This window comes from Triturus cristatus, chromosome 9, assembly GCF_964204655.1.
Source record: "Triturus cristatus chromosome 9, aTriCri1.1, whole genome shotgun sequence".
NCBI classification, from domain to species: domain Eukaryota; kingdom Metazoa; phylum Chordata; class Amphibia; order Caudata; family Salamandridae; genus Triturus; species Triturus cristatus.
This window is the reverse complement of record NC_140592.1, coordinates 762443690-762456395: the sequence shown is the minus strand read 5'-3', so window position 1 is coordinate 762456395 and position 12706 is coordinate 762443690. Positions and strand designations below refer to the sequence as shown.

Here is a 12706-nt window from a genome sequence, read left to right as displayed (position 1 = left end):
GCAGGTAGAAGAGTCCTTCCTCTTTGGAGGTGGAGCTGGGGCAGGTCTTTCCAGCTGTCTCTTTTTGATGCTGAGCATCAAGTGTCCGGTTTTGGGGTCCTTGATCAATGTCTTTTGCAATGGATCTGGTGTAAAGAGTTCTTCCGGGGGTGGTTTGTCCGTCGGCGCCGAAGGCATCGGGCCGTTGAGTTTCTGGTTTTAGAGTCTGTGCTAGTCCGCTGTTTGGAACTATGCGGTTTGGAAAGGGCTGTTTGTTTACTCGGTGGCGAGATGGTTTTCGGCTTCGAGATATCGGTGTTGATGGCCTTTTGTTTTTTAGTCGGTTCCTGGGATGGTGTCGGTACAGAGGAGCTAGAGCTGGGTTTCGGCGCCGAGTGTTTCGGTATGGAGCTCGGTGCCGAGGAGGCCATTTACTTTTTCGGCGTCGGTGTGGAGGAGTGTTTCTCAGCACCGACCGTGGGTTGGCTGGAGCCCGAGCCGCTGGAAGGCTTAATCGGCTTCTTTACCGGTCCCGAAGGTGCGGTGTGGGAAGCAGTGTCTTTGGTCTTACCTAAGCCCAGAGGCAAAGGCGTGACCGAAGCCTTTTTCCGTGCAGTCGAGGGTGGGGTGGGCGAAGTAGTTTGGTACTCACGACCCTCTGTGCCGGAATGATGTCCTCCACATCCGAATCATCTGCTTCGGAGGCGCTGACGAAGCCCTCGTCGGTGTGGTGTTCTTCTGGAGCGTCGACGCCTTCTCCAAAGATGTAATCTGGAATCGCCGTCGACGAGTGTGCCATGGTTCTTCTTGCCCTTCGGTCTCAAATGGTTTTCTTGGACCGGAAGGACTTGCAGGCCGGACAGTCTCGAGCCTCGTGTTCAGGGGAGAGGCAGAGGTTACATACTTCGTGGAGATCGGTGTGGGGGAATTTGGACCTACATCGAGGGCACTTCTTGAAGGGAGTCCTTTCCATTATCCAGGACCGGAGCTTGGGTAGGCCCGAAGGCCGTCAGCGACGACTGGAATCGAAGGTCTTGATCGATGAGAGCCGCGCCAAGTGTGGAGATCGCGATCGAAACAATACTGCGAATTAGGGTGAGGATTGCGCGTCGATTGGAGAACTGGAAGCTGTTCGGAACCGGAGCGCGAAGATCACATCCAAGCCCGATGGAGGAAAAAAACGATCTGAGGATGGAGCCGAAGCCCATGCACAATACGATCCAAAGGAGGAGTCACCGACCTTGTGACTTCCAAAGACTTTCCAAGTGGAAAAATAACTGCAAACATCCGGGCCCAACACCAGATGGCGATCTATGCACAAGTGTGTAATCTGCAGCTCATATGCCTCGAACTCTAGGTTTCCTTTCTTCACACGCAGCAGTGCTCAGAGACATTTTCAATGATTAGATTGACTGACTTCTAGTTTGTGAGAATATTTGTCTGCAACTTCTTTTTAGATGAGCTAGACAACAGGACAGTTCGATTGCATGTGGATGTAGTGTGCTTTCAGCCCAGATTCTGGGGCATGGCTGGAGGATGTCACTTTTTGTCTTGTGAAGTGCTGTTAGCCCCAGATATGTCCAAAACTTGCAAATATTTTCGAAAAATTTGAGTTCACCTTTCCTGGAAGCTTGTTCTTTGCATTCATGTGCACTTTCTGTGGACCATTTACCGCTTTCTTTTGATAGGTCCAACTTTTAGTGCATCACAAGGGTATGGTACGACACCAGTGTTGTTGCATGTCTCCATATCATATCATGCATGGAATGCTGTTCTTCCTCGAATTGTTACTCATGCACCGGTAATCACCTTTATTATCTTGTCAGACTATAGAAATTGCCCATGTGGAATGTTGTGTACTTCTCTATAGTTGGAAAACAGTAATAGCTTTTGGTTCATTTACAAATCACTCATACCATGGAACTGGGGCCTCTTCCAAACAGAAAACTATTTTTCCAAATGTAACTTTGAGAAAATTAAATGAAACGGGCTGAAAGAGGTTATCTACAAAGTGCACTGCAAGCCCAACGAAGCATCCAGACGCTTTTCTGAACACAAGCCCATCTACTAACAGCCACTGCTACAAAAGGTTGCATGAGGAAGAAAAAAGAAAAGGAAAAACAAAGGTCTTAAAAAAAAAGAATATGTCTTACAACTTATTTGGCAACACGAATAGCCACGTTTTAAGATGCTTTCTAAAAACTGCAACTATGTCCATATCAGCATGGGATATCCACTTCTAATTTCCATGACTTTTATCTCATGCCCCTGGTGCTTGCAGAGGTAATAGTAAAGGCTTAATCATCAGAGAAAAAATGGAGGGTACAGAGGGAAGCCCAGCCTCACTCTACATACTTGTGCTTCAAAAATGCATTGCCTTGTGTTGACTACTCCAGGGCATACTGTATAATAATTGAATCCACCCTATGAGCTCAGGGCCAAATTTCATACTTCTCAGAACAACCAATAAATACTCCATCTACAAGAGTCAAACACTTAATTGGTGTCAAGTGTGCCCACCACAGAGAAGGTGTTTCGATCTTTCACCTTGTTCTTGACATGGAACAATTATCTGATTGTTGATGGTCTTACAACCTGGTGAATATCGTCATGTGGTCTCTGCGGTTTAGTATGCACACTAGAAGTGAATGTCTCGCTCAGGATTTTCAGGACAAGATTAAGTACAGGCAGAGGTTTGCATCAATTTATTTGGCTTAAGAACAACCATCACCACAGCCTCATTTGTAGTTGCCGGCAGCATGTGCTGTTCTTTTCAAATGGATGGATTAAGAGTAGCTCTGGTGCTAGGTTGTCATAGTATTTTGTATAAAATTCTGTAGGTAACCCATTAAGGATAGGTATCTTGCAGGTTAGCTAACTGTCGTGTGTTGGGGATGTTTGAGTATTAAGTGTACGTTATTTTTTTTTTATTTTTTTTTTTTTATAAACCTTTATTGGTACATAAAGCAGTTACAAACCCGGGCCTGAAACCATCACAGTCGGCCAGTAGTACAGAGTCGATCAAAGCAAATCAGTCAATCCACAAGAGTACAACAACCCGCCTCCCAAATGCCCCGTCGTAACTCAGGATAGTATCGGTACCATATCGGCACCAGGATGAAAGAGGTTTCTTTTAGAGTTTTAAGAAGGAACAGGATCTAATGCCGCACAATCCAATAATACAAAGGACAGGGGTTACCACAGCTCAGGATATTCACAGGCGGGACTACTGTAGGCAGGACGTTGGCGGTGACGCACCTTAAACAGGATAGACAATGAGCTATACAATTCGCCCACCAATACAGATTCATGCCCGCTGCAATATAAAAACGTTAAAGAAACATCCACCCCTGTAATCTGTAATACCAGGACGTATAGAGAGGAACCTGTGAGACAGTTCCCAAAAGAAATAAAAAAGAAAGAGGAGAAGTAAGAGAAAGCCAAGAGAGACAAAGAATAAGAAAGAGGCCCTAGGAACATAAAAGGAAAGAACAGTAGTACCCCTCCCCCCTAACCCCCCACCCTGCACCTCTGCCAATGGCTACGGCCTCCCCCTTAACAGCGTGCCTGTCGCCCGGTGTACGGAACCCGAAATATAGAAGAAAGGAGAAATATAAAAGAAGGAAATATAAAAGAGAAAGATATATTGGGGGGTTCACCAGTACAGGCCCCCGGCCCCTCCGCGTAACTTACAGGTATATCCGTTCCGCTGCAGGACAGCCGAGGAACCCATCGACTCAGAATAGCAATCGCCCCGCCAGCCCCCCCAGTTACCCCCCTGTCAGCATCTGAGGGAAACAATCACTATTTCGTAACCCAGCCCCACCCGGCCATTATCAGAAACATGTCCCAGTCCACACAAAACGTAGCCAACAAAGCACCAAGAGTACAATAGACAAGGATATCCAAAGAAGAGTAGGAGTTCTTCCATTACGCCAGGACACGACACATTTCACAGCCGTTCACAGCCCACAACCGCCTCCCACGCAGCAAGACATAGTCCGGTTCAGGAAGAGTAGGCAGTTCAATTTAAATGGGTTGCGCGACGATGTCTGCCACAAGGGAGAGGGCAATAAAGGAGTCCCCACAGTCTCACATCCGATGGAGTCCCCGAACACTCCATTAGTCCATGGACCAAGTTCCATTCCGACGATGCCCTTTGTAGCGATCAAGTAGACCCCAGTCACCAACGTCCACTCATCAGCAACGTATAGGGTCCCGTAGAGATACCCATCCGGGACATACCACAGATCGTAGAGGGAGTCACCAGGCAAAGGCACACAGTGAAAATACCGCATCAGGCTCTCTCATACTTCCACTTATGCCGGGGACTAATCGCCATGCGAACCAAACCCACTCGCTGTGCTTCCAAAACACGGGAAGGGGCTTCCGAACTCCACACTCCTTTTGAAATGCGCATCGCCATCGACTCGGGCGGGCAGGGTTCCATGAGGGTATCACTACCAAATGGGGCGCACAGCATTAAAGCCACCAGAGTTCACACTAGAGCCTCCATCATTTGTGCCATCCGGACGTCTCCCCGGTTGCACCCGTTGTGATAGCCATCGCAGCTGCCCCCCAGAGGTCTCATCTGCGCCACCCAGTGTGTCCGAACGACTCCAAATCGCCATGCAGCAATCGGCCCCGATCCGCCGAATCACGGGATACTGGCAGCAGCTAGCGGGTCGTACCAATCTCCAGCAGAGAGACACAGAGCAGCGTCACACGACCACATTTAGCGAGGCAGCGTTCGGGTGGGTGGAGGGGGGGGGCCCGTCCGGCATGAGGGGACGGCACTCAGCAATGGGCGCTAGGATGTTGTTCAGGGCGGGTTCGAGCGCCCCCGCGGGTGACCGTGTTTTCCCGGCCGTTGTTGTTCCACTCACCACCGGCTACAGTATCACGTGAGGTCCCGGCTCCGGGACCCGCGTAGGCCACACCGACCGGGAAGCATATCTTCGTCCCTGAAGCTCGGAGAGCCGCCGGAGCGACTCTCGGTGAAATCGGTCCTTCTCCGACATCCAGGAGAGTGTCGTCAGAGCTGCCCCGACAGCTAGGTCCAGCAGCAAAAAGAGAGAGTCGACGGAGCCGGGAGCCCGGGCGGCCATCTTGGCCGCCGGCCTGGCTCCGCCCCAAGTGTCCGTTATTAATCACTGAAAATATAATTTGTTGCTTCCGGAGTCCTGCTTGTGCATTTAGGCTAATGTTACTTTTGTGCTATGAGTAGCTGATTTGATCAGCCATGCTACCAGTTGGTCGCTTTTGCTCCCTGGCTTCCGTGTCTCTTCTGTCACTAATCCAAGGTCTCTTCTACAAAATGGTCTCTTTCCCAAATGCGAAGGTAAGAGGCAACAGCTTAAACTTGTGTTGACCTGATATAGCCCTCTTAAGCCTCTGTAGCATAAGCTTTTTTCCCACATGTTGCTCCTTTGTCACCAAATGGTGATCAAACTCTAATATCCTTAACAAACACGGGAAGGTATTCCATCTTAATAATCCACTGCATACAGAGCGACAAATGTTTTCTTTTAGCAAAGTTTTTGTTTATTTTTAGGTCCCTGACAAAGTGCTCTTCTAAACATGTTTTTTCTAGTCACAATCTGTAATTTGTATTTAGTGAGGGGTTATAAATTTCTGATTTCTCTTTCCTTTTAGAAAAAAGGTCTATATCTTCCACTAATATATGTATTGAGGTCTTGCAAAGTGTGCTTGTCCTCTTGGTCCAAATTTTATACCACTTATGTCTTTATTATTTCTGATTTTTAAGACTAATGTTTTCATTGTTAGTATGATTATTAACAGGGACAAGGCGACCAACAACCCATCCTTTAACTCTTTCCAGTACCATTTTGATATAGACATCACCTTCAGCAAAAACTGATACCGTTGTTTCACATGGACCACCACTGTTTAACAAAATTATCCCTCAAACTCAGTTGATGTAAAACCCCATTGTTAAGGGTGGTCACACTTGGGCAGCATACTATGGGTGTGTTCCTGTTACCAAGTTACACTCTCTGGGGGCACGGAAAGAGGCTGGGGGTTAGGTTTTCAGCATCAGGCCTGCATAACAACATCACACTACCAAGCAGGTTAGTGCAGGACTCCTACAGTAAAGCATGTTCATCTTCCTGCCAGAGTGAAGGACCCACAGAATTTGCAAGGAGTCACTGTGGGTGATCTAGCCAAGATGATGGAGACCTAATAAGAGGATAACCATCTGCAGGGAAATTGCATAGTCACACAGAATAAAGCTTCCTCCATTCAGCATTTCGATGACTCCTTTTCCACCGTCAATGGACCCCCAACCAAAATCCAGGCTGGCACGTTGACCGCCATCCTTCCACTACATGAAACAAGGCACAAGTCTACCACCTGCTCTGCAGAGCTTCCATGTGTGAACCCAGTTAATCTCAACTCTAGCAGTCTCACTAGTAGTTCAAATAATGATTCCTCCTACAGTTCCTCTGGCAAAGGCAATAACTTTGCAGTTTCCCTAAATCAGTGCCAATTACATTTCCTTTGTAGACCTGCTTCATTGCCAAAACAAGTCGGACACATTTTTCTTTCGCATCCCGGTCTAATACACAGGTAAAACATGATGGTCCACTGCTCTATAACTAAAATCAGGTTAAGGCAGAGGAAAAACTATTGAGGAACATACATTTGTACAATGCACTAACACATAGTTGTTTAATTTGAATCTGGAAACCTAAGCTTTTGTAAAATATTTAAACTCATTCAACCTCTCATAGCCAAGGCACAATGACCCGAGGAGGCCAAGGCCTCCTTTTTGTATCATGGGTTATGGGATGAGTTGGAAGAAAGGTTAGACATAGATAATTGATGTACCCATGTCCTGTCTAGGACTTTATCAATATGGTAAGTAAGCTGGACTACAATCTGCCAAATGTTGTGGGGACAAAATAAAAGTGATCATGAAGTGCAAGTAGTGAAGGAAAAAAAATAAGACAGACCGTCTGCGGAGGAGGTGGACCCCATGCAACTAGGGGGACAATGTAGCCCCACTATGAGGGAGGAGAGTACCAGACAATCAACATAAAACACCAGACTTTACTGTGGAAAAGAGGGTCATTTTCTCAAGCAATACTCTACAAAGCTGAAGTCTCATTCGAAACCCTCAGCAACAATTACTACAGATCAGCCAAAAAAAGATCCAGCTCGGCAATGATTGAGGTCACTCCAGAATACGCATATACCCACGGCATCACATGATTTCACAAGCATATAAAGACACAGTGTAAACATTTCCCGACACTAGTAATGTTGCATGCATTGTTTTAATCCTGGATTGGGTGCATGTGAATCCATGTCTTGTTTGTTGCATCAAGTCTTGCGCTGGGTTCAAGACAAAAAATCATGATTGCTAAGATCAGGTTGTTCAAGTCTTGAAATTCTGTTGAGCTCACAGATCAGCAAGGTTAATAGAGTTGACACACAAAAAGTGCTGTATGGTACCTCTGTACTGCCGTCTATTACTGACAATTCATTTCTGGAATAATTTTCAAATGTGATGATCTAGACTGAGCGTATCCCAAAGTAGTGATGATCTTGAGGGCTACACTCTCCTGGTGCGGAAATTGGAAATGCCTGTTGGAGTGCAAGGAAATATGTCTTCTCGCAGTGGAATCTTGAAGGTAAGGAAAGCCTTGAGGACTCTCAATGATTTAAATATACCATTCCCCAAAACAGTCACTGAGAGTCAGTGGTGTCTCACAAGACTTTCCAACCCCAAACTTTGCAATAAGAGCGGAAAAACAACCCTCCCTCCGCAATAGCAAAAAGTCATTGCTGCTTGGGCAAGACATCAAAGTGTGCTGCCTCAATCAGCCAAGACAGCAACAGAGAAAATCTAGTTGGGGGCAAGGCAAAAGACTTTGGAGAGTGCAGAGGTCAGGCATGAAATGGCCCCACAAAGTCAATGAATCAATATACACTTTATTCTATTTTTAAAAGAAGAATCATAAAATTTGAACACAATAAAATACATTAGATACACAGTAACAACGATAAAAGAAAAATCGCAGGATAACTCGCTTTAAAACACCAGAAAGATACCATGATAAAAAATAACATACCGGAGGGTTAGTTAAAAACTCTAAACACAATAATGCAGGTCTCGCTTGGTTGAAATTCATGGGCAACAAAAAGGGCCATATACTTTTATGATGCAGATCACCATATTGGGGACAAATCATAAGTATGTGATCACAATCTATGTTGTAGATTCCTCCCCTCATGCATCACCCCAAGTGTCAGACAGGATTCCGAAAAGTTGAACTACCTCTTCTACAAAGAAGATGGCACCACATATTTAGCTCGACTGTGGTGTCTCCCTGGACGTGGGAACAGCCTTTACAATGCGGCTGGAGCCATGCGTGCCCTTTCACCGCAAACGGAACCACGCTTGCCTTAACCACACATGTGTGGTTAAGGCAGTGTACTGTCTAGCTGCGCGGATGGGCAGACACAGGAAGAGGTAGCATCAGTAGACGTAGATGAGGTCTGGTAAGTGGGGCTGGGGTCGGGTTTGGGGGGTAGTGTTTAGGGCTGGGGGAGCAGGGTTATTTTCAGGGCTCAGGGTTGTTTTTAGGGCTCAGGGCAGGGGGGGCTGAAGTGTGATCTGTACCACACATATCCATTTACCAGTCATGCCTTTACCACAGAATTGCGTGGTACAGGCATGTGTGGTAAAGGAATGCAATGTTAAGATGCATTTGTTCTGGCAGCGTTGTAGAGGAACACATGGTTTAGCCATGTTTGCTTCTGTCATTCAACCCTCTGGACGTGGTGTTTACAGAGCCTTATTTGAGGCCCACTCCAGTCCTCTTACATCAGTTCCCTCATCTTTTGGAGACAAAGGAGAGATGGACATAAAAGATAGGAATGCAGTGCAGAAAAATACCTTTTATAAGGTACCCGGCAACAACTGGACTTTGGAAAAAGATGCAGGTAAGCCTTTCTTATAAAATAAAATCCAAGATAAACTTACATGAAATGTAGAAGAGGAGGGACTTTGTCACAAACTATGTGCAGTAGAAATCTAAGATATGGTGATCACTAGGAGGAGTAGAATTTAGAGCGCATTCACCTCACTGAATGAGGTTTGGGTGTTTTTTAATAAGATGAACGTGTAGGTAAGGCAGCTAAATAAACCCTATTCTATAGCCTTTCAGGCATTGAAATACTGTTTATTGCTACAGATAAAAAATATATTTAAAAAGAACTGTAAAATAACAAAGGAGCAGCAATTCATATAAGAATTTATTTAAAAAATTTACAATAAGAGAGAGAATACAATATTGTGAGCATCACTCAGATTGGACAATTTAAAATTATAAAAAATAAACAAAGGAACAAGAGTAAAGAACTGTCTAACTCAAAACCAAGCTATATCTAAAATATTCTGTGAACATAGTGACAAGTGCACTATCTTAGCAAAGACATGTGGGTAAAATACCTTTCAATAATCTGTATAAAACCCCTACAGGCAGAAAATTAAATTCTGTACACCTCTTAAATTAGAACTCTCACAGCGATTCCATGCGAGTAGCTTGAACAGTCCTGATTTAACTCTTCAAATTCTAGTGCTTTCCCATGGTACATTCAGAACAATCCACAGAAAGCACAAACAAAACGATTAAATGGATGAGCTTTTCAGGCCGAACATCAGACTAGATATCTCTGTTGTACCCATTATCCCATCACTTGATTTATGCATAGAAATCCTATCGACCATCCCAAGAAATGTGTCAACAGGAATCAAACAAAACAAATGTGGAATTATTAAAACCAGTCTCCCAGAAGTGTGAAGTAGAAGTCTAGATCTACTATCCCAGCAGAACTATTTGATTGCATCCGTTATCTAGGAGACAGAGGTGTCTACAGTCGATGTTGAGGATTATGGTGGTGGGAGGGAAGGGGATGTGGTAGTAGTGGATCTGTAACTCCCACCTTCCTATCATAGTGCAGTGAAAAATCTCTCCATCCGCTATCCCTGCGAAACTGTCTGCATAGTTCTTACATTCACAATCAGAGCAGATAGCTACATATAGAACTCCTATATCCACTAACTCAGCACACTATTGTATCTGTAAGAAATGTACCTGATGTGGAGGCTGCTTTCCAGGGAGGAAAACGCGTGGATGTAGTCTTTTCCGGGTCTGGTGTTTTCTCGATTAGTGTAGCAGAAGACTCCTTTTGGCTGAGTGCTTTCTGGAGAGGTGAACAGGCACCATAAGTTTTAGTTGCTAGTTTCTGCAGCACTGAAGTAGTAAATTTCAAATATTTGTCTGGATCACTGGGTATTGAAGAAGCAGCCTTCTTCAGGAATTTCTTGGTTAGTGATTTATCTGAAACAAAAGACTTGAAGTTATTTAGGTCATATTAAGTGTTCCACACAACCAACAGCCTTGGTCCTCCTATCTGGGGTTACAAATTCTCTTCCATAACAGAATTATAGTATATAGGATATGTACATGGAAATTCCCTCACAATTAATTCTCAGGCATTGTTGCAGGTCTAATTTTTTCTGTTTTAGCTTTATTTGAACAGCACTTGACTACACACAAAGGGTTGTCCAGGCGCCATGCTGACTGGTACAAGAAGTAAAGCAAAAGAATAAACCAGGTCTTTGGGAGCTACTGATAATTCCCAGACGCTGAATTGTTTGAGGAGGATGTTGCTAGCAGTACTTATGATAGTTCCTCCTCAGACACTCAGCACTGCCTTGCCTGTAGTCACCACCAGACTATGTTGTGCAAGGGACAAAGAAAATTGCAAGATGTCAGAAAGATGAGATTTTAAGGAGGTGATCACACTCCATAACATCCATGTACTGTCAAAGTTACATCCATGTACGTTTATTTTTGTAATTAATTTTGGGTATTTGTATAGCATGGACCTAGGCCCAATGGCGATTTCCAGAGCATAAGAAATGGGGGTTGACATATGTCACGATACCAGAAACCTCTAGTTAATCTGGACTGTATTGTAGCAAAGAGGGACATCGCTCAGAAATGGGGTATCAAACATGTTGGAATAATACCCCCACACCATAAACGGTGTGGGAGGTATGATTCCAAGCACCAGAACAGGCCTCTTTTAGGATCACAGTGCCCCAGGTACCAGTCTTCTAGACCCGGACAGCACAACATGGTTGCTGCCGACCAGAGACACGATTCTGCCCTCCTGCTTCTGTGCCAGGCTCGAGCAGGAGAAGGCAGAACAAAAGGTATCCTATCACAGGGAGGTGAACCACCTCAAAGACAGGATTTAGTGTATTGGGGCCGGGTGAGCGTGCTTGTCAGCTTCTCTCAGTCTGCATGAGGGGCCTCCTTGCATAGCCCAGTTCAAACAAGATCTGGGAGCCATTGGCTCCCGCTCTGGCGTGAAACTGGATAAAGGACATGGGAGTATCCTCCCCACTGTCCACTCCGTCCCCTGGGAGTGAACCTTGAATCGTCCCAACCCTTTAACTAAGGTACTTTAGGGCTTACCTGTGGGTGGGTCCCTAGATTCGTCGTGGGACAGGATTCAATTCAGACACCACTTCAACTTCTACCGTCTGGACACTCGTCTGTGCCAGTGCACCATACAGTAACCTTCTAAGGCCTGTGGGCATCAAAGACACCTGAAGGAATCTCCCTTGGAGTGAAGGAGTCACTTCCCTGCATCTGCAGACACCGAAACGAAGCTGATCGGTCTGCTGATCCTGAGCTCCCATGGACTCCAAAAGGCTCAGCAACACAGGTGGTGGTTGTCCACGTCTCTCGAGGCCTGCCCTGCCTCTCACCAAGTTTGAGGCCAGTATCCCTCGTAGGAGCTGCAGGAACCGAACCCCTGTGCACCGTGTCGACTTGTCGTTGCAAAGGCTTGTTGGCTTCTTTCCACCAAGATCTTTGAGCTCCAAGAAGCCCCAACCTAGAGGATCTCCAGTGACCAGAATCTTCGTCCACACCGGATCGTTTGCATCATGGCCTGCATCTTTTGGTGAGCTGGTTGAGGTCCTTTTGCGACTCCAGTGCCTCCGGCCTGTGTGTCCATTTGAGGGGCACCTTTGTTTCTTTTGGGCTCCCCTGATTGCTCGGGGCCTGCCCTGACTACCTTGCTTGTGGTGAGTCCCCTGAATCTTGCTGGTCCCAACATTGCACCTTCTTCGACATCCACGTTATTTGCAGTTGCCAAGGCTTCTTGGTGCTTCCGATGGACACAGACCCCTCAGCTCTCGACATACGACGTGGGACAGCTAGTGTACGGCTCCTGGTCTTCCTCAGCGTTGCCTGGTCCTCACACCTGCAGAGTCAAGGTCACTGTTGACTCTCCTGCAACACCTGACATCGGTGGTCATTTGTCTTCCAGGTCTCTGGGTCACTCATGAGTGACATAGACTCTGTCCCCTCTGCTTGCAGGTACCTGTCAACAAGATTCCACCTTCAGTTTCCACCGGACCCTTTCCCCTTCTCCAGCAGCGGTACTTTCCTGAAGTCCTCAATTGGGTTCGATCGCGGTTTCCGTCACTACTTCACACCTATGCACCCAGCTTCCCTGGTGTAGGTAACGTGTGTACTAGGGTATCCAAGGGTGGGGTGGCTCTCCAACCTTCTGTCATCCACAGGGTTTCTTCAGGGTCCACTGGGAAGGATCCTTTCTCTTTAAACTTGCAACCGCGACTTACACATTGATCTGTACGGAGAACGCGCTCGTG

The 12706-nt window shown here is 46.1% G+C and overlaps 1 protein-coding gene across 2 annotated transcripts in view; it reads right to left on the bottom strand.

Moving 5' to 3' along the window:
- LOC146798800 (uncharacterized) overlaps window positions 1–12706 on the bottom strand; it is a 209232-nt gene that overhangs the window by 77144 nt on the left and 119382 nt on the right. For both annotated transcript variants that reach the window (XM_085626100.1, XM_085626099.1), the window contains exon 6: window positions 10107–10352. In XM_085626100.1, the coding sequence (XP_085482226.1) occupies window positions 10107–10352 (246 nt within the window). The remainder of the gene's footprint in view (window positions 1–10106; window positions 10353–12706) is intronic.